We start from the raw sequence: 23,042 nt of genomic DNA, 5'->3' as shown, positions 1-23,042 counted from the left end.
AAGTTCATGGACCCCCTGAAATCTATTTATAGAATTTGGTTAAAGACTCTTGCTATAGAACAGAAACCAAAATCAATACCATTCATTAGAAGAATAAAAATAAGATATAATTTTAAAAATTCCAACTTGACACATTTAAATGACCTATTAATACTGAAAAATGGGAAATGGTTCAAAATTGATATTGATAAAGAATACTATTAATTCCTTTTTTAAATTGTAGCTTTTTATTGACAAAACATATGCATGGGTAATTTTTCAGCATTGACCTTTGCAAAACCTTCTGTTCCAACTTTTCCCCTCCTTCCCCCCATCCTCTCCCCCAGATAGCAGGTAAACCAATACATGTTAAATATGTTAAAGTATATGTTAAATACAATATATGTATACATATTCATACAGTTACTTTGCTACATAAGAAGAATTGGACTTTGAAATAATGTACATTTAACCTTTGAAGGAAATCAAAAATGCAGGTGGACAAAAACAGAGGGATTGGAAATGCTATGTAATGGTTCACACTAATATTCCAGAGTTCTTTCGCTGGGTGTAGCTGGTTTTCTTCATTATTGAACAAATAGATTTGGTTCATCTCATTGCTGAGGATGGCCACGTCCATCAGAATTGATCATCATATAGTCTTGTTGTTGAAGTATATAATAATCTCCTTGTCCTGCTATTTCACTTAACATCAGTTCATGTAAGTCTCTCCAGGCCTCTCTGAAATCATCCTGTTGGTCATTTCCTACAGAACAATAATATTCCATAGCATTCATATACCACAATTTATTCAGCCATTCTCCAATTGATGGGCATCCATTCAATTTTCCAGTTTCTAGCCACTACAAAGAGGGCTGCCACATTTTCTGCACTCCGTTTCTTTTCAGGGGCAAGCAGCACAGATAAGGCTGGTATTCCTTATCATCAAAGGTTCTCTCAGTTTTCCGGGATCCAAACCTCCTACTCCCTACATTGTGAGGGAGATGAAAGTTCCTCCGTTGGAGCTGAAGGTATCCCGGAACCCAGCTAGCCCCAAGGCTCTCTTGCTCTTTTTGCAGAGATAGCCTGGAGTGGTTAACAGTTAATCCATCATCCTGGAGTTTTTGATCTTATCACCTCACATATTTTCAAAAGGATCCCTTGGGTAGGTTCCAAAAGGACTCAAGTCTTATTTTTCATTGCTCTATGTTTTATCCTGAAGCACAATTTTGCTTTGTTTGTGAGGAAAACCTGGAGAGTTTGGAATTTTCTATTTTGCCATCTTACCAAAATTCTTTCCACTTAATGCTTATTGAATGGATGTATAACGATATGTGTCCGTGAGTAAATTGTCTGTGAGTGTGGAAGACAAGAGGTAATGGGGTTAGCCACAGTGTAGAACATTTGGGTTTGGATCAAAACTTCTTAACCAAAGCAGAGCCGCTAAATTGTTGACTTTTTAAAATACTATTTTATTTTTTCCCAATTACATGTAAAGATATTTTTAAACATTCATTTTCTCAGATTTTGAGTTCCAAATTCTCTCTCCCTCCCTCCCCTCTCCTTTAGAAGGTAAACAATTTTAAATAGATTATTTTTAAAATTTTATTTTATTTTTAAAAATAGGAAAAAAAATTAACAAGGAATACAAAACAAAACATAAGAAAACATTGTCATGTGCTCAGCAGAACATTAGGGAGGATTTAAATATATATAACAAATTCCCAGTTTTACATATATATATATATAAGTAGAAATAAATTGTATTCCTGAGTGTACATTTTTTCTTTACTTTCTTGTAAATTGCTCTTGTGTTCTCTGCTGCTCACCTTTTTTACTTTATTCTTTTTATCCCTTTTTCATCCTCCCTTTCAAGTAGGCTATAGTTATGTATACATGTATACTCATGTTGCCCCCCAAACACATACACATATCTTCTCTGTGCCTTTAATTCTGCTCCTTAACTTGCCTTGCTATTAATCTCCCCCCACCCATGAATCCCTCCTTTGTCTTCTTCCCTAACTTTTCCCTTACCATACACCTGTCCCTTCCCCCTTAGAGGGTTTTGAATGCTATACCTTTCCTGGTATATATGTAGTGTTGCCTATTTAACCCATTCCCAATATAAGAAAAAGGAAATGTCAATCCACTCGAGTATCTTTGTTGAGAAAACCTGGGGTCACAAGAAGTTGAACACAATTGAAATGACTCTACAAAAATATTGTATATGCTCTATTCCACTAATCTACTACTCCATTTCTGAGCCAGTACCAAATTGTTTTGATGATTATCAATTTACAATGTAGTTTGAGATCTGGTATAGCTAAACTGCCTTCCTTTACATTTTTTTTTTTCATTCTCTTGATATTCTTGAACTTTTTGTTATTCCAGATGATCAGTATTTTTCCTAGCTTTATAAAATAATTTTTTGGCAATTTGGTATGGCACTGAAAAAGTTAATTTAGGTATGACATTTTTATATTGGTTCAGCATGAGCATTTGATATTTTTCTAATTGTTTAAATCTGATATTAGTGTGAAAAGAATTTTTAATTGTGTTTATATAATTCTTGGGTTTGCCTCGGCAGTAGACTCCCAAGTATTATACATTGTCTACAGTTATTTTAGATGAGATTTCTCTTTCTCTTACCTGCTTCTGGACTCTGTTGGTAATATGTAGAAATGTTGATGATTTATGTAGGTTTATTTTAATAACTTACTATTTTGCTTAAGTTATTAATTCTGATCTTGTATATTACTATACAAGTGTATAGTACAAGTGTACACTAGTAATCTAGTGTATTATTTCCTTGCTATTAATTTAAAATTTTTGCATCAATATTAGGGAAATTGGTCTATAGTTTTTACTTCTTCCTGTTTTAGATATAAGCACCATATTTGTGTCATAAATGGAATTTAGTAGGGCTCCTTGTCTATCTTTCTAAAGTTTGATAGAAGTGGAATTTAAATGTTTGGTAGAATTCACTTCTGAATTCATTTGATGCTGGGAATTTTTTTTCCTTAGGAAGTTCATTGAGTCCTCCTCAATTGATTCTCCCTGTCCCACTGCCCAAGATGGAGTTAAGTATTCTATTCCCTCTTCTGTTCATCTGGGTAACTTATATTTTTGCTAACAGGCATTTGTTTTAGATTGTAATATTGGCATGTAATTGGGCAAAATTGCTTTTAATAATTGCTTTAATTTGTTCATTTGTGGTAAATTTACTCTTTTCATTTTTGATACTGATAATTTGGTTGTGGTTTTTTAAAAAATCAAATTAACCAATGGTTTATTTTATTGTCCCCTCCCCCATAAAGCCATTCCCCTAGTTTTATTAGTTCAGTGGTGTGTGTTTTTTTTTTTTTTTAAATACTCCTTTTATTTTCAGGATTTCCAATTTCCTATTTAACTGGAGATTTAAAATTTCTTTTCTAGTTTGATCTCTTTTTCTGTTTTTATTGATGTAAGCATTTAGATACATTTTCCCTTACATACTGCTTTTGGCTGCATCCCAACCATTTGTGTATCTCATTGTTGTCATTCTCTTTAATGAACTTGTTTCTATGGTTTGTTCTTAAGATATATTTATTCTTTAGTATTATTTTGTTTCCAATGATTTTTAAAATCTATCTTCACATAGCTCCTTTGTTAAATGTAATTTTTATTGCATTATTATCTGAAAAAGATGCATTTAATATTTCTACTTTTCTGCATTTGACTGAGATTTTTACGCTCTAATATATGGCCAATTTCTATGTAGGTGGCATATACTGCTGAGAAAAAGGTATATTTCTTATTCTCATTCAATTTTTTTCCAGAGGTCTATCACATCAAACCTTTCTAAAATTCTATTTAGTGTCTTAACTTTTTTCTTATTTTTGGTTAGAGTTATCTAGTTTTGAGAAGGGAAAGTTGAAATCAACTAGTATAATTTTACTATTTCCTCCTGTAATTCAAAAGTCTATCTTTCTATAATTTCTATCTATTGGTTCCAGTTCTGTCCATTAAGGTTAAGACCAATTTGCTCTTTTACTGGTGGAAAATGCCAAAGACAACTTTACTGAGTTCCTTCTATGCCACAATAGTCTTGTTTTAGCTATACTTCAAAAGAAATTATTACATCAGTTTGTGCACTTGAGTAGTCAGTAGCTAGAAAATTATCCGGTGGCAAAATCTTCTGGTAAAGATTCTCCAAGATTTAGCTAGCCTGACCTTTGGGTGATAATTGCACTTTTCAGATATTAAGATGTTATATCAAACAAAATAAGATTTCTGTGGAAGACTCTTGAGGAAGATATAAAAAGTTCATCTTGTATGGAGTAAAGGTAAGAGTATTAAATATGGAACTGGCAAATCCAGTCTCTGCTACTCATTGCTTCTGAGTCCTCAAGCAAGTCAGTGTGTCTGGGTGTCTCATGGACACAATGAGAATTGGACTGGATGGAACTCAATTCTGTAGTACTAGAAAAGACATGATTTCCTCCCTTCATAGAATTTATAGACTAGTAACAGAAATATTTTGACATTGTTTTGAAAACTTTTAATATTTTTTAAAGAATGTTTATGCATTCTTTTAAGTTCTAAATTCTGTCGCTCCTCCCTCTCCCCGACCAAGGCAAGGCAATATATCAATTATACATGTGAAATTGTGCAACAACATTTTCATATTTTTTTAAAAAAGAAAAAAAATGAGAAAATTATACTTCAATTTATACAGCTCATCAGTTCCGTCTCTGGAGATAAATTAACATTTTTCAGCATGAATCATTTGAAATTCTCTTGGATCATTTTATTATCTGAACCTAGCTTAAAGCATACTATAGAAATCAAGCAGATCTCATACTCTGAAGAGAATGCATAGATCCTACTCAGATCTGCTTTTGTTTTGGGTTCCCTAAATTTGAATCTTTGTACATACTGATACTATCTCAATGGGCCTTGCTGGAGAACTGCCTTCTCAATAAAATTGAGGTTCCTATGCCAGTATTCTCTAAAAGTGTATAAAATGTAAATCTTGAAGAGACTGTTTAGGGAGTTTTCTTCTGTGTTTCCTCTACCAAATTACATTTCTTTCTAAAAGTATTTCAGATTTTAGGGTTCATTCTCATGATTAAAAAGGTTAGAGCAAAACCATAAATTTCCTGATTCAAAAAGAGCAATTTTCTTCCCACCACTTTAGCATTTTGTTTGCCCTTCCCTATGTCTGATTGTGGGTAAGGGAAAGCAATCACCTGAAGCTTCCTTGAACCAAGTCTTAGAGGATGCAAAGGAATTTAACAAAGGAGATGTAGTCCACTGCTTACACCTGAAGTCTTCCATTTTCTAAAGGCCTGCAGAGTCATTTCCATGACTTACTGAAGAATCAAGATAGAACTTTAGTGGAGGTTTTGATTTAAAAGCAGTATAAAACAGGAAATTTGTGATAACAGCCATGCCATCTGGAAGTTTGAACCGTTTTCCATCAGTTGTTTTGCCTGGTTTGTAGTTCACTACACTTCCCCACAGCTTCCTTTTATATATTGTCTTTCTCCACTAGATTAACTGTGCCATCTTTTTCTCCTTTGTATCCTCAGTGCTTAGCATAGTCCCCTGCACCTATTAGGCACTTAATAAATGTTTCCTGCATTTTATCAGAAAGAAAGCTTTGGGCAAATTTCTCAAAATTATTTCCAAGCCTTTTATTGAATGAGAATGTTCAACTCCTTTTTAAAATGCCAAAATAAGCTCTAAACGAGTTCTATGTTCTCAGAGTTTTCCCCAGATTCTATTTTAAATGAACAATAATGCTTCTATTATAGGCAAGGAAGCAAAAGAAACTACATTAACATTTATTTTTCATATTCTTGGAAATAAGCAATCAAACTTGGAACACTACAGTTCTCTGTACTCCAAGTGCAGAGTGAAACACATTGTTTTTCTGTTTTATTTTCTTGCTCCTTCCTCACCTTTTTTGGTAACAGGTAAAATGTAAATATTTTGCTTGGTTTCACATGTATGATAGGCATTATTGCTTGCCTTCTCAATGATGGTGGGAAAACATGGAAAGAAATTGGAGCTCAGAGAAAGAATCTGCAATTCAGAATTTTTAAAAAATGTAATGCTATAGACAAAACAAAAAAAGCTGGCTCAAAACTGGCTTGATGAGAGAGAGCACTAGGTCTGACACTTAAACCCTTCTATTTTTCCTCTGATGTAATCCAGCCTTGATCTACTTAATCTGAAGGGGCCAAATCACTTCTTTTTTTTTTTTTTTCTCCCATAAGTGAGACACTAGAAAATAAAAATTACAGAATGAACCTCTAATTTAAAGGTGGTGAAAACAAATTGGAAATAAGGCATATTTAAAAATTTTTTTTAAAAAAAGGAGCCAACATGAATCTCAGAAACACATAATACCTTTTTCTTTTTTTAAAAAATTATTATTTTTTAAAAACAATTATAACTTTATTGACAGAACCCTTGCCTGGGTAATTTTTTTTTTTTTTTTTTTTTTTTTTACAACATTATCCCTTGCACTCACTTCTGTTCCATCTTTTCCCTTCCCTCCTTCCACCCCCTCCCCTAGATGGCAGGCAGTCCTATACATGTTAAATATGTCACAGTATATCCTAGATACAATATATATGTGCAGAACCAAACAGTTCTCTTGTTGCACAGGAAGAGTTGGATTCAGAAGGTAAAAATAACCCAGGAAGACATAATACCTTTTTCAATGAAATGATTTTATTTGGTTAGTTTATTAAACACCTTTTAAGACAATTCATTTTGGTCTGTACCCTTCTAAAAATATTTCAAGTTTTAAATGCACTTCCAAAACACAAAAGATTACTTTACCATACACAAATTTCAGATCAAAATACAACACTCTTTTCTCACAATTATAAAATCCAGTCAGTACAAACTATATTAAAAAAGATAAAACACTTTCACTGATCCTTGGTACAATATTACAGGACAATGGCAATAAAGTCCCCAAAGCACAGTTGAAGTGCTTAACTAAGAGAACTTATCCCTTAGTTACTCAACTTTATACTGAATATGTAAACAAAATAAGTGCTACATAATCCAAAAAAGTGAACATATTCTTTTTGCATTAGTGTTACTTGTAAACTGTAAAGCAATTTGTTAAGAAAGATTATAGATAAAAAACACTTCTGATTTTTATCAATTCTATAATAGCCAAGGAATAGACAATTATTCCATAAATGAGCTAATTTGGACCTCAGAATGTGAAACAAAGGCATTTAATTAAAGCCCAGTAACACAATTGTTCCAACAGAATAGAAATTCTCAAGACGACTATCCTACTAGATTTGGAGACTTGTCACTTGAGCCATTGCTTTTTGCTTTTTTTAAGCTTTTAAACTCTATGTAGAAGTTTCAAAAAAACTAACCTTATAATTATTTCTGCTGTTAATCAGTTTTCTGTAGGTCACAAAGTACCATTAGAATTGCACATTTCTTTAAATATTATTTTTATCATGCATAATGTAACTTCATCTGAAGACAGGCTTAACTGTACCTTATAACTTGGAATTTTTTTAGTTTATGAAAGCTGCAAATCTCTTTAGGAAGCCAATATTCACTCAGCTGTCCCATATTGGAAAATATCCACATTATGATTAAACTAAGTAAGGCTTATTTGTGCTTGACAGAATGAAATCCATTAGGAATTTATATTAGCAAATATCCTCATGGCATTATTAAAAGAAAAGTATGATTACAGAATAGAAAGGTCTGAGAAATTACTGATTCTTAGAGTCAAATTCAACCAACAATTGTTTTAGAGGACAAGAGTAGGGTTGTCTGGAAAAGATCATGCATCAACCATGGATAACAAGCTTCTTTACACATTTCAAGTTTCACATATGGTTCCCTTTCACATTCATAAACTGTAATAAGTCTCCATAGGTTATAATGTTTTATAAGAAAAGAAGGCTTTCTATCTATCAAAGCTGCTACAGAAACCAACCCCATTGTAAGGATGGGACAATGTTTGAGGAACATCATGACCTCTTCTATTTCTCAGACATAATTCAAAACACTACATGAATTTCTCAGCATCTTGTCTAACATTTCTGCTATCAGTTCTGAACTGCATGTATACTTGTACCATGATTCACAAATGCATAATTTTTTTTAAAAATGAATCACTTTTGTTGGTAATTAGAAACAAGCATAAAAAAAGGACAAAATGAATGACTTGCAAAAAATAGAATGGGTTAAAATGTTTACCAAAAAATAAAGAACCCCACAATAAAACCTACTAGTTGTATAATACATGCTTGTTGAGTAACTAAGTAATTATAATGTGCTCTTTATTGCTCTTACCTACAAGTGGTCACTACCATACGTCTCAGTGTAACTAAATCTAAATATGAAGTTTCATTCTCTTGTACTCTGAATTTTGTGGTATCTAATAATCTGAAAGGTAGTAGATACTTATATCATTTAATAGTTTGAGTTTAGAATACCTTGACCCCACATTTCCAAACTTAAACACTTAAAAAAATGGTTGGGTATATATACGTGCTAAAATCAGAACCTTGAAATGTTATAATCTAGAAATGCTTCTAAAGCAAAAAACAAAAACCAAAAATCAAAACAAAACCAACAACCAAAACCACCCTTACTTTCATATATAGTAATGCTTTCTCTTATTGTCGTAAAAAAGAGATTATAATTTCAAACTCAATTCAAAGTTTAGATTCAGGTTTATTATTCAGAACTAAATGTAAATAATGAAACATTACTTAAGACAAATATTAGCAAAACGTGATAAAAAAAAATCCATCAATCTCTTTTTTACAGCTAGTATATTTCTGCAAAAATAAACAGCCATCTATTGTTAATTCACATCAAGGACAATTTTCATGCATTAAGCAAGTAACAATCTATTGTGTACCTAAGGAGCATTAGTTATTGCAAGGATTTGGCCAATGTCTGTTGAGATAGCTAGACAAGCTGACAGGAAAAATGCTTACCTAATTAGAAGATAGCAATGGGGGTTTGGATTATCCCCTATTGTCCCATTCCCAAAAACAGACCCAAAGCCTTCCTAAGGTTATTATTTGGTGTATGGGAGCAAAACTGAGAAACAGGAGTTTTTGTTATAAACTCAAATGGCCTAAAACATCTAGAAGATGCCTGGGTAAAATGGCTTTCTAAGGTTGAACTGGTCCCTGCAGAAAATATGGGTCAACTGCCAAACCTAATCTGGTGTCCAGGTACACAGATAACAACCTCTCTAAGACTAATTTTGACTATGGTCATTAAAAGTGTCTCTAAGGCACTTGTATGCCACATCAGTCTTAAAAAAGTGCCTTTCTGATGCATGACAAGCAATTAAGAGAGATGGATATAGAATCAAAGTATAGGGGCAGGAATTTGAGGAATAAATGAATCCAACATGAAAAATAGACAAGAGAAATCTTTTTCTCATCTAAAAAGGTCCCTTATGCACCTTAAAAAAAAAAAAAAAAAAAAAAAAAAAAGCAAGTGTCTTTTAAGGGAAGGACTTATTCTCTCAAAATGGAGCATTCCAGGAATAGTTCTGGTTAATGAAACCTGAACAGCAAAATCAGTAATAGAACAAAAGATGAGTGTAGAGGAATGATAAATACACAAAATAAAAAGGCAGCCAAGCCTTAATAAACTACAACCAGATAAATGTGTATTTTCAAGCTGGTGAATTTACCATCTCCATAATCATGCTAAATTCTTAGCAAAGCCTGTCAAGGACAGTGGCGTAAGTAGAAAATTGTATACAGCTCCTTAATTACAAAAATCTTAAAATTGAATAATGAGATTCACCATGAAAAATTAAAGACAAGGCACAGAATCACAGAAACTATTTTAAAGATTCTAGAAAAATTATCAAAGGATGATATAATTTACAATCTATTTATCAATCCCAAGGACCCCAAAGAAATAAGTAGATTTGCAAATGTTCAAATCCGTGAGGCATTTGATCAGAAAAGATACTAAGCATAAATTGCTATTCAGAATGCCTTCAGAAACAATTATCAAAAACTAACTTCCTTTTGTGGCTGTTAACCACACATTAGGATCTCATAATTGAGATTTGGAAGGGACCTTGGAGATCATTTAATCCAACTCACATGAACAAACTGAAAACCATAAACTTGCCCGAGGAGATTTTTGAGCGCCACAACTATTTGAGATTAAACATGTGATTTATTTGAAACAAAATACAGTGTTCTCAGATATCTGCAAGTCAGGAAGGAAGAACTGTCAGAATCTGGAAAAGTTTAGTAATTAAGAGATAACATTTTGAGGACCGATCACTTTTGCAGATTAAGATTAAAGATGGCTTGGTTTAGTAAAAATAGGAAGAAAAATTACACAGAGAATAATCCAAATTCTGAACAGCAAATGAAATTCTTAATTTTTAAAATGTGCTTTAAAAAATCCAAATAAACAAAAATTATTTGTTAACCCAAGGTTCCCTTTTGGCAGAAAAATGAAAACTTATGTTAAAATAACAATTATCTTTTGTCTAGAAGACACATACAAATTAAAGCATTCTTCATCCTCTAATTCCAGCAGAATACTTAAAAAAAAAAAAAGGTTCATGTTGGCTTTGTTGTTTTTCTCTTCTTCCTTTTTTTCCAAAATTTTTTTTGCTTTGGGGCAGCTAGGTGTCATAGTGGATAGAGCACCAGTCCCGAAGTCAGGAGGACCCGAGTTCAAATCTGATCTCAGACACTTAACACTTCCTAGCTGTGTGACCTTGAGTAAGTCACTTAATCCCGATTGCCTCAGGGGGAAAAATTATTATAAGGGATGGCTCTCTGAAAGATGGGAGCAACCTCTGGATGGTGTAAAAACAAAAGACAATCAATACAAATCTATCAAAAAAAAAAAAACCCACAAAAAGGGAACTGCTTTACAGAAATTATCATATCTGACCATGAACCTACTGCAAAAACCCTTATAATATCCCAGCACTTTTGGAATGGGAAGAAAGGGGGGGGGGGGTATTTATTACCTCAGGAAGCTGACTAATGTGATCAATTTTGTTAGAAAAATCTTTATGTTAAGCTGTAATCAGTCTTCCATTTATGTTTCCTTCAGATGATACAGAATTTAAAAATATTATTATTTTGTGCTTTTTCAACCTTCAAATGAATAACTTTTGAGTCAGTCATTAACCAGGATCTAAGTATTACAAATACAAAAAGGATGGGTCCACAAGAGTTCTAATCTCTTTCTGTGGATGGGATGAGGGGGTAGGGTGGGGAAGGAAGGAAAGGAGAAGAAGAATCTATACCTACTTACATCTATGACTTAAAAGGGACCTCAGAGACCATCCAGTCCAACCTCCTCATTTTATAAACAGAGAGTCAGGGAAGAACACAGACAGTGAAATCTGGGGTTTGAACCCTGATTAACTGATTTTAGAGCCACTGCTTCTTCTATTATATCATATTGATTTAACATTTTGCCAAATTTCTAAATCCTGATATTTTACAGAAATCTAATAAACAAGTTCTTTGTGTGGGCATGGATAATAATAAAGGAAAACTGTATGTGTACAGTGAAGTCAATCATATAACCAATACATTAGAGGCATCATGGACTTTCTGTGTTCAGAAACTCAAATGTTTGGACATTTCTGAGCTAAATAATAATTGTTCAATAAGAATTTCAGAAACAAGATATTTAACATTCTAGTCTCCAAATAATTTTTTAAAAATATAATTCAACCTCCTCTCCCCAGCAACCAAAAAAAAAAAAAAAAAGCAAAAAAAAGCACTTTTTCTAAACCCTTTAATCCTATATAACTTTCAAGTTATAGGACATGGGCTGAAGTAAGCACTTCTGGTCAATAAAACCCAGAATTTTATAACATACTTAATATTTTTAGAGCGTTAGCCAGACATTAACCCACTCATTTTAAAGAGGAAGAAATTGAAATCCAGTGAGTTTAAGTGACTTGCTAAGGCATCACAGAAAGGAGAAGTTAGGATTCAAATCTAGGTCCTGTGTCTCATTTGTCTTTCCACTTGGATATTAATTTACTTTTGAACAAAAAGAATTAGGGGGGAAATTTTACAATTCTCATCTTCAAACTGCCTACTTGCACAAATAAGCAGTAAAATATGAGGAAATGGATAACAAAACTTATATCACAAAATCCATGATCTGATGCTCATGCATTTTAGTCCTAGGAAAACTGCTCAGAGAGAAATGATTATACTCTTTATAAGAAGACTAAAAGCATAAAACTAGAAGAATAATGAAGATGCAAACAAAAAGACTGCATAGACAAGCCAGTAGAGAAGAAAGAAGATAGATAGAAAAATGCAGACACAAAAAGCTCAAAAAGACCTAGTAGTAGCATTTAATATAACAACAATAACAACAAACAGTTACATAAATCTCGATAGAATCTGAGGGCATCATCCAGGTCTAATTAATATTGAGTAAGAACAAGTTAAAATTATATTCTTATTAACCTTAGGTCTGTAATCCTAGATTCAGGGAGGCTAAAACTAATTTCAAATTCAGAATTCTAAGCTGCACAGGGCAAAAGGAATTAAAAGTTCACACTATGTCTGGTATTAAGTATAGTGAGTCCCAGGAAGAGAGGGAGACAAAAGGTTGCCTAAAGTTAGGGCTTGTGAGTAGCCCATTCACTTTAGCCTCTGCTAAACAATGAGACCTAGTCTTAAAAAAAAACAAAACAAACAAAAAAAAAAAACAGGAAGTCTATAAAAGATGAGAAAATTAAATATAAAGTTTTATCAGCAGGAAGAGTAATGGGATGGTAGTTTGGAGTCACCTGTGTAGATATAAAGTGCTTAGCACAATGCCTGGCATGAAGTAGGCTTTTAATAAATATTTCTCCCCCACCCCCATTCTCCTATAATTCAAGTCATAATCTTGGTGACCAAAACTCCCTTTTCTGGCTAACATTTCTTTTTATCTCTTGTATTCCCTAATAGAATACAAACTACCTGAAAGCAGGATTATGATATTTCACTTTTATATTTCTATCTTCAACCCTTAGCCTAGGGCCTATACAAATGAGGTGTTTAATAAATGCAATTTGGTTGATAAGTACTTTGGGAGAGGAGAGGGCATTAACACTTTTTAACCATTAAGAGATCTTTAATATTCCAAATAACTGAATCAAGTTACTTGGTAGCTTTTAACTAGGCAATTCCTACATGAAAAGGACTCCTATTGGCCTAGGAGAATTAACAAACTTTCTTAAACACCAATCTCATAATTAAGTTAAATTGACAGACATTGAGAAGATTGAAACCCAGATAATTTTCTTAGAATATATATAGTAAATTAGCCTATTGTCATGAAAAACATTAGGAAAATTTGAAGACATATCAATCAATAAACATTTTCTTAATTAAGTGTCTTACCCTATTGCCAGGTATTAAGCACATCATTTTTTACAACAAAGAGAAAATAGATAAGCCAGCAGTTTTCAGGATGAGATATCCAAAACAGATAACTATTCATGTCTTGGAAAGCTATTTTAAACATAATTCCAAGTATTTTAGTGGTTTCATTAAAAAGCTAATAAATATCTAAATAGGAGGAACAATTTAATAACCTAATTTAATATATCTATCTAAAGTAAAGATGAATGAGAAAACAACTTAAGATGTTTAAACTAGGATGTAGTTAGGTAGAACAGTGGAAAGAACACAGATCCTGGCATCAGGAGGAACTGAGTTCAAATTTGGCTTAAGACACTTGATAATTTACTAGCTGTGTGACCCTGGGCAAGTTATTCAACTCTAACTACCTCACAAAATAAAATAAGACAAATTATTAAACTACCATTTACAAACTGAGGAAATTAAAGAGAATACAGAAAATAAGTATTAAAGAAATTATTAATCTAATCTCTTCACTGACTGGTTCTAGATTTCTGTCAAAGGAATCTTAAATTGTCAGAATATAAAGTAGGAGATAATTTTTTTTTAAATGAGGTATATAAGAATAGATTTTCCAATAAAAAACAAGAGATTAAACAGATGATAAAGCATTCTCTTTTTATACATATTTACAATATACATAGAACTAATTATTTTTAAAAATGAAGCTGCTGGTATTAATTTAATAAATTTAACCCAAAACTTAAAGGTCCACATCTTTTGAATTTGATGGAAAACACTAATGAAATACATTATGAAAGACTATTTATTATATGTACTGAAATATTTTAAAATTTTTATTAAATATTATGTTAATATGCAAATCAATATTTTGGGGGGAAGTATGAATTATCCTGAATGGTCATTCCTACTAATTCAATTAATTGCCTACCTCAACAAATCTTCATTTTACTTCATGCTACAGAGACTATGTAGTCTACTTTCTCAATATAATCTAGTTCATTATGTGACAATTAAAAAGACCACAGGAAGGCTCAAAATTTATGAGATCATGAGTGATCATTACCAATGAGAAAAGTAGAGGTCAAATTCTAGTTGGGCACTCCATATTTTAGAAGAAACAAAAAAGCAAAATTTCAAGCTCAAAATAAGCTTATAAAACATGAAATAATTCTATGATGAAGTTTCATGTTGGTTTACATATGATCTTAAAAGAGAATTAGAATAAATTCTTGAAATTTATTTCATTTAGAAAACCTCATTTGTTGAGATGGCAAGAATCCAATCTTTTAGCATATTGTGCTATAATGCAGGCATGCTTTACAAAAACAATCATAATGTTCCAAAAAACAAACACATACCTGTAGCAAGAGGGACACTTTATATTAGAAAGTATTGCCCCTTTAAACAAGTAAAAATGTAAAAGCTCTGAATAGCGAAGTTGCTTAAAAACAAAAAAACCAACAACTTTAGTAGAGTTGGAGTTCTGTTTTGATTGACTCTTGATAGCATTTAAAATATCTACCTCCAGTTAAGCCTTCTTAAATATAAGCTATTATTAACCATTCCTTACTATTAAAATAAAACTAAGGAAACTAAGTTATTATCATCATTGTAATGATTTAATCTAATCTTCCTTTGTGTCTGTTTTTAAAGGATGTTAAAAAAAAAAAGGGCATTCAAAATAGTTTCCCCAATTAGAAATAGAAATTTTCTTTCCTTTTTAGAGTATAGCAACTGAAGACATTGCTTCCTCCCACTCTCCTTCAACACCCCCTCCAAAAACAAAACAAAACAAAAAAACCCAAAACATTTCTGCTTTGTAAATTCCTAAAATTTTAAATCTGAGAAATTTGGCAATGGACATAATTTGGGTAGTGTCAAACTCTTTATGGCAGAAATGTTTACCTTATAATTATATATTTACACACACACACACACACACACACACACACACACACACGAGAAGCAATAGGGTACTAGAGTTAGATCCAGAAGATCTATGTTCAATTCCTGGTTCTTAAAATGTGTTTATGTTTAAGGATCTGGATCTCCTGTTCCTCATCAGTAAAACAAGGGTGGTGGACTGGAAGAAATATCAAGCCCTTTTCAATGCTAAAATACTTTGATTCTCTGACAAGGACAGTAAACTACAAATTTAAAGACTTTATTTCTGCTCCAGACATACTTCTTTTTGTAATTTTTAGCTGATCATTTTTTTTAAGGTTTGAAAGACCTCTCAAATATGCACAATGGTGTTAACCTTATCCCCATTATGAGGATATCAGTGATCCACACTCTTAGTTTTAATGTATTTCTCTCTCTTAAAATCCTATGTTACAAAATGAATGCCATTAAGTTGTGAATAAGATACAACAGGCACTTCAAAATTTTTATTTCATACTATTTTCCCTACATTATTAGGACAGCACTTCATACAAAAAACAAAACCACTTTTCTAGGGACCAGCAATATGAGCCACTATTATAATGAATGTCTTATTTCTTTCAGGATACTCTGGGAACCATCAATTAGGCCTATAGTTTTCTGTAGGCAAAACTTATCTTTTATATATTCACAATTCCTACAACTCTCAGAAAAACACACACAACAAATGCTCAATAAATGGTTGTTAATTGATTTAGTGAGAGAATATCTACTGACTGCCTTTTCTGGATGTCCAGATATGAACTTTTAATTACCCATTTAATGGCTGCTTGTTACTTCATCATAGTATTCAGAGGCAGCTAATTAAAAAGAAAAGAACTTGCTTAGTTCTAAGATTCTTCACTTCACAGTGGTTTTTAAGGGGCCCTATGCTTCTGATAATAAGAGCTCTTTTTCAATGATCAAAGGTGTGTATGTTAGTTTATTTCTTCCAATCCAAGAATATGAAAATTGACCACAAGTATGTTCCCATCTCTCTTGTATACCAACATACTAAGAGGTGTTAATATAATCTTTTTAATCATCGTCTTGAAAATGGTTTTGGATTATGGATTTTATATGCTGCAGCAGAAATGTATCAAATATTTTAATGAAACAAAAAGAGTTAATGGAATTCCCTAGGTGTCTAACCTACTAATAGTGAATATCACGGGCACTAGGGAGGAGAGTCCTCTCTGTATGGCACACTAATAGAAACATTTTGTTACTCACAACTGGATATTTTTCCCCTTCTACTTTACCCAACACAGCATATGTCCTTGGCAATAAGCCCAATTTATAAATTAAGACAATGATATTTTCAAGCTAAACACATCACCAAAAAAAGTACCAGTATAATTTTAATATAGCATGGTGAAATACTTAAAAACATATATTTTAAGTTCCCTTATTTCTAAGACATCTCAGAAAATTTTTACCTTTTCTTATATCTTATAGATATAATGTCTATTTCTAGTTACTAATTCTCCATGACTTGCTACTAAATTAAATATTACTCCTAAACATTTCCTAAATAGCATGTACAGCACAAAACATACCATCAATAATTACTTGATGAACAAGACTTTTTAATTTAACTAAAAAACCCCAGAAAAATCTAGCAAACTCATTAAAATCTATCAATATTCAATATTTATAACTCAATATGGATTTTATTGCCTAATTATTCATTAACACAGCAGTTTAAAACTGAAGATCAGTAGGTTCTAGAATAAATCTGAAGCACCAAATGTTGGTAACATATATAGACCAGAACTAAAATTTTTAAAACAACAAATTAACACTCATGCTAAAAGAACATATCAAACAACATATAAGCATTCATACCGCTATACAAACACATACATACATACACTCACTCTTCACAGGATATAAGTGTCCTCAAAAACTAAAAAGTATCTTCATCCCAATTTTTAAGTTTCCTTTGAAAATCCATTCTTGGAGAGAATCATAATTTTAGGTCATCTAATTCAATCTCCTTCCCTCATTACCATTCACTAAAACACAAACATTTTCTACTTCCTCTCTCCCAGAGCATGTGGCCATAGGAAGAATAAAACTAATATATACCATAATATAAAGGAGAGACATTTAATACTTCCACTTGCTCTGACAACCTGAGATAACTCTCCTATAGGTGAGATTGTGAATATGAATTGCACTTTTACCCGAAGGTGTTTATATTTAAAATTTTAAGACCTATTATCAGCTGCCAATCACTATATACATGATTGGGATAAGTACTCTAATGAAAAGGAGTTCGAAAAATGCATCCATCACAATATGATGTTATTTCAAGGCATAAGTGGAGTATTGAACATAAATCTGCATAAAATAAGTTAAAATTATTTTCCAATACTGAAGTAGTTCTAATTTTAAAACAAAAAAATCCACTATTTATTTTAGAACATGATGATATTAAATACATCCCTGCACTTCAACATAAGATTTTTGTAATACTTATATACAAAGTTAAAATAACATACAATTAAAATAATAGTTTGGCACTTAGCAGCTTTTGTTGGTTATTGCATACTTGATCATATAGCAAGTCTATTTCACAAACATTATATAATTTGGGTAGCTACATCATAAGCTGATTTAAAAAAAATCATTTTATTAAGATTAATTTACCGAATTACATAGGTATAGAAATATTTCAAGTAGGAATCTATTAATCAAAAAAAAAAAAAAATCCTGTGAATTTTCTTTTTTGAAGAGATTCTTCCCCTCAAGTATGAGCTGCTATTAATATTCCTACCATTATTTGGAGAAGCATTATAAAATTTTGACAAAAATCACACATATACATAAAATAAACAGTGGCTTTAACAAAGATACCAAAGTCTCCATTCAAACAAAGCTCAGCTATTATTTTGAACATTTGCCAAATACTGCAATTCTAGGTGAGAAAGCACCTGGCACAAGATATTGCAGCCTGGAAATCATCTTTGGAGATTTTTTTTCTTCTGTAACTAGTACCTAATTTTAAAAGTATTTTCTACTCCTTCACTGTGGCATCTTCTTGGCTTTACTTGAAATGTATCTTCATTGTTGACTTGCTTTGATTAAAAGATAACATCATTATGAAAATTTGCACAAAACAACTGGTGTTGGGATACACCAAGAAGAAAAAAACCTGGTTTAATTTAAACAATTATCTAACATTATTGTCAAGCAAAGCCAGCCCAATGGCTTTAGTGCAGCATATAAATTTCCAGTGTGAAATACAAAACCTGGTAACTTCACACACAAACATCTCAGGGCCAGAAGGGAAAGACACTGTGCTATACACAGCCTTCTTCAGGATTCTTTTGGCACAGTCTTTATAGTGCACATCTGGTCAGAAAGTACATATACTTGAATCCATTTCAGTAAAACTGTGTTATCTTCTGACAGGCATGAGAGGAGGGAAAAAAAGCACATCAATCACCTTTTACTTTTTGCTAGTTGGTAGATAAACATGATGGAAAATTTGTTATATGCATGATGACAGCATATAAATATTCTACACAAAAAGTTTCTACAAGAAACCCTTGCTTATAACCAAAGCTTACCATTTATTAAATGTTGAGATAGATCCTGCTAATTAGGTCTGACACTAGCAGAATTTGCAACCATATATACTAAGAAAAATAAGTAGTAAAAAATTAATAAAAACTAAGCATATCAAGCTGGCCAGAAAGTTTGATATTGCATAAAGTTCAGATTATGAAGAGTTAAGAGTGAAAAACAGAGTATTTTAAAATAAAGGTTCTGCTAAAATGAAGTCTTTTTTTGCTAGGGAAGAGGTGAGGTTTTGAGGGAGGGAAGGAGAGAGAAAAGGAAGAGGATTTATTTTTTCCCCAACCATGATATGTAAGCTTAGTTTATTATATTACTGACAAATAAAATTAAGTTGAGGTAGGCAGTTTATTCTACCAGTCAATCTTTACTCATACTACCATAGTTTGATTAAGAAGTCTTATTGGTGAACAATATTGGAAAGAGTCTACTGATTAGACAAAAACGCTTTCTAAATAGTGTTCAAATCAAACAGTAGTAAACAAGATTTCATGTGCTTTAGAATAAAGATTTCCTTAAAAACAGGTTTTTAAATCCAAGATATGTTACCTGGACAGTTTCCTTTACAACTAGCAGCCTTACATTTTGTTTTTCTGACAAAACTTTTTTGTCGATATTTTTCTTGCTTATTAAAATCTTCAGACCTATTAAACCAATGAGTTTTGGTTAACTGATGATGGAAGAAGGTTATTTCCTAAGATCCTTCATAACTCCAAATAGGTTAGCCCAGAAATAAAAATCACATGAAAGATGTTCATAATTTCAAGTCTTTGAAAGGATTCTGGGAAGATAGCAGAATAAGTCAAAAAACTTTCAGCTCTCCAAATTTCCTCCACAAAAATTCCCCCCAAAACAGAACATTTCCTCAGAGGGAATGGAGGGAATGTAGAGCAGCAGAAATAAACAAAAGTCAGGGTAAAGCAGTTTTCCTAAGACAACTTAAGAAGACCCCCAGGAAAGACACATCCTCCAGGGGTGGAGATTCAGCCTGAGTGAGAAGCAAACACCTCCAAGCCAACTCTGTGGAATCAACAAATAACAAGTCCTGAGAGCAGCTGGGGTTGGGAGGCATCCTCAACCTTAGAAACTTTCATCTCACAGTGTCGGGGTATGACAACTGAGTAGGAGAAGATTGAAGGACCTTCCATTGTCAAGGGAAGCAAAGCACAACTGTGCTGAAGATACCTCCTAGGCTAGGCTGCCGCTGTGAGGGAGAAGGAGCTAGCACACACTTGATGAATGCGATAGTAGAGGAGTTAGGATGTTCCTGGCTATAGGCATTTGTAGGAGAGAGGAGTTACTTGTTTCCATTCCAGGACAGAGAGGATAGTTGTAGTTTGCAGTCACTGAAAGAACCACAGGGAGCAAGATCATTTGTGAGATAGCATGGCTCTGGGCCCCAGTCTTGGCTTAGGAGAGGAGAGGATAGCCCCTGGTTAAGCTCTGTGGGACAGACCTCAGAAAGTAATAGTAAGAAGAACCTGAGGCATGGGGCATCATTCTCTATATGCTGGGACTAGAACTTGATTACACTAATAGTTGCTAAAAACAAAGTAAAACAAAAATAAATAAATAAAAATGAGTAAGCAAAGGAGAAAGAACCCAACCATATATATCTACTATGGGGATGGAGATCTGGGTTCATATTCAGAGGAAGATAATGGAGCATAATTTCAAGTCTTCTCTTAGCATAAGAGAGAAGTCAGCAGCTTCTTTAAATTCATGAGGGCTGCCTCCTGAATCATGTATATACTGAATGTTTACACTATTCAGATGGAGTGCTTAAAAAGATAGAATTCTATTATTACCGTAGTTGCAACTGATCATAATATATATATGTTTAAATATATATATATATATATATTTATAGATTCTCCTGATAGCACTAGTAACCAATAGACCTAGGTCCACATTCACTCTCTCAGGCATAAGCACAGACCTTAAGTTGGTGGGCAGAGCTGGGCATGACTGCTGTAGAGAAGCATTTGTTGTTATGCTTAGAGACATTGGTTTACATACAGATTTTCTGTATACCAAAGCCACCTATTTTAATATAGCAGACTTAGTAAAAAGGAGTTCCCTTTGAGGAAAATGCACCTTAGTGTTTTAGTTTTAGTTTTTAGTTTTAACATTCTATAAATCCCATTTCCCTTCTGTTTCTTGGTACTGATGATTCTTCATCAGTCCACAAGCTTCTGACTATAAAAGTTCATTCACTCACCTAAGGTTGTTTTGGAATAGTCACTTTCTCCCCCAACAGAGCTAAAACTCATGCTTTTAAGCATTACAAACCCCCAAGAGTTACTATGCCAAATCACAGTGTAGAGAGTTAAGCTTTAGTCGTTCTCTCTGTTCTGCCTTATCTAAAGCTAAGGTTCTGGTGCACGATGTCAGGTTCTTGCTTCTATTCCACTTCCAAGAGAGCCTTCAGGGAGAAGGAACACGGATGCGGAATAGGCCTTGCTTAAGCTGCAGTCGGAAAAGCTTGCAATTTGCAATTCTCAAGGCAGCACAGCCAGTGCGACGAAGGTCTGATGGAAAGAGTGGTTTAGTGTGGTGCCAAGTGCCTGTGCTTCTTTTAAACTCACGAACATAGTCATAGTTGGTACCTAAATAAAAACCAGCAAATGTAAATAAATATTAAAAAAGAATCATTCAAGAATAGCTTCAACAAAATGCACTCTAACATTCTAACCTGTATCAAGATCTCCAATCACATAGATACTGGCCCCAATAGGAACAGCTCCATAAACAAAAGAGGAACTTGCTGGGATGCATAAATTCTGGTCAGTAAGATAAATCCATCTGAAAGAAAATGCATTTCTTTTTAGAAAAGTCAAAAGAAGAGATATGACAGCCAGACAAATGTTAGAAAAGTTTAAGTACAATACAAGATTTGTCCAAGTAACTGTCAAAAAATTATGGTTACATCTGGAAACTTTCCCCAAAAGTATGTGGGACAAGAGATCAGACAGCTTCAGATTTATTCAGATTTCAATGATTCTAAAAGGAAAAACAGGCAAATTTCAGTTCAACTTCACTTTTGAAATTCCACAACATATTTGTCATAATTCCATTCAAAATAAAATCTAAATATCATTTCTACACATTATAATGAATAAATTACTTCAGCTTATTTCCCATTTCCCAACCTAAGCATTTATTTATTTATCCTGCAATATCCTGATCCCTCCTCTTCTTGCTATTGTCTTTCAAAATCAAGCTCAAGTCCCATGCCTTCTGTAAATTCAGTCAGTTAATCATTCAATATTTGTTTAGCACCTATGTTACAAGTATTGTGCTAAGTACTTGGGGATAGAAACATTAAAAACCACTAATGATGGAGACAAAAATGCACAAACTAGTTATATAGAGAATAAGTTGGAATTAATTAACAGAGGGAAGATACTAGAATTAAGAGGGATTGGGAAAAGCATTCTATAGAGGGTAGAATTTTAGCTGATACTTGAAGAAAGTCAGGGAAACTAAAAAAGCAGAGATGAAGAGGGAAAGAAAATTCCATACAGGGAGAGATGGGCAAGGAAAATGCAGAATACACAGATGAAGTCTCTTATGGAAAAACAGCAAGAAAGTCACTGAATAGAATAGTATATGCTCAGGATCAAGAATGGTCTGTTATTTTAAAAAAAAAAAAAAAATGAGGGAGGGAGAGCATTATGAAGGGTTTTCAATGCCAAACAGAATTTTTAAGTTGTTCTGGAAATGATAGGGAAATTAAGTAGTAGAGGGTGAAAATGGTCAGATTTGCACTTTAGAAGACTGCTTTGACCATGGAGCAGAGGATGGACTGGAATGGAGACTTGAGGCAGCGAGACTAACCAACAAACTACTGAAGCAGCCCAGGTGTGAGCTGATGAGGGCCTACAATGAGGGACAACCTAGAAATAGTAAGGAATGAGAAGGATCAAGAAACATTTTTAACTCCCCCACCTTGACCAGTGAATTGGGGGAGAGACTTTAAGTGTAGCACTGGAAAGAACAGAAAAGATATGTCATCAGAAGGGAGCCAGGTCTCAGGAAGAGGTAGAAGACAAAAGAGTGGGGAAAAGGAAGAAATTGAAGATGAAAGCTATGAAAGCTAAGGTTGTTATCTATTAAGCATCTATTAAGCATTCCAGAGAGCATAGTGGAAGGAGTATATAA

At 33.0% G+C, this 23,042-nt stretch overlaps 1 protein-coding gene across 1 annotated transcript in view; it reads right to left on the bottom strand.

The window, feature by feature from the left end:
• Positions 1-15,639: 15,639 nt before the first annotated feature.
• Positions 15,640-23,042, bottom strand: part of GAN (gigaxonin) — a 62,699-nt gene continuing 55,296 nt past the window's right edge. The window contains exons 10-11 of the mRNA XM_003757849.3: positions 21,574-21,683; positions 15,640-21,487 (exon numbers count right to left, since the gene is read on the bottom strand). Coding sequence (XP_003757897.2) covers positions 21,306-21,487; positions 21,574-21,683 — 292 coding nt within the window. The 3' untranslated portion in view covers positions 15,640-21,305. The remainder of the gene's footprint in view (positions 21,488-21,573; positions 21,684-23,042) is intronic.

Source organism: Sarcophilus harrisii, chromosome 2 (assembly GCF_902635505.1).
Source record: "Sarcophilus harrisii chromosome 2, mSarHar1.11, whole genome shotgun sequence".
NCBI classification, from domain to species: Eukaryota; Metazoa; Chordata; class Mammalia; order Dasyuromorphia; family Dasyuridae; genus Sarcophilus; species Sarcophilus harrisii.
The sequence above is the reverse complement of the archived record's forward strand: the minus strand, read 5'-3'. Positions and strand labels throughout refer to the sequence as shown.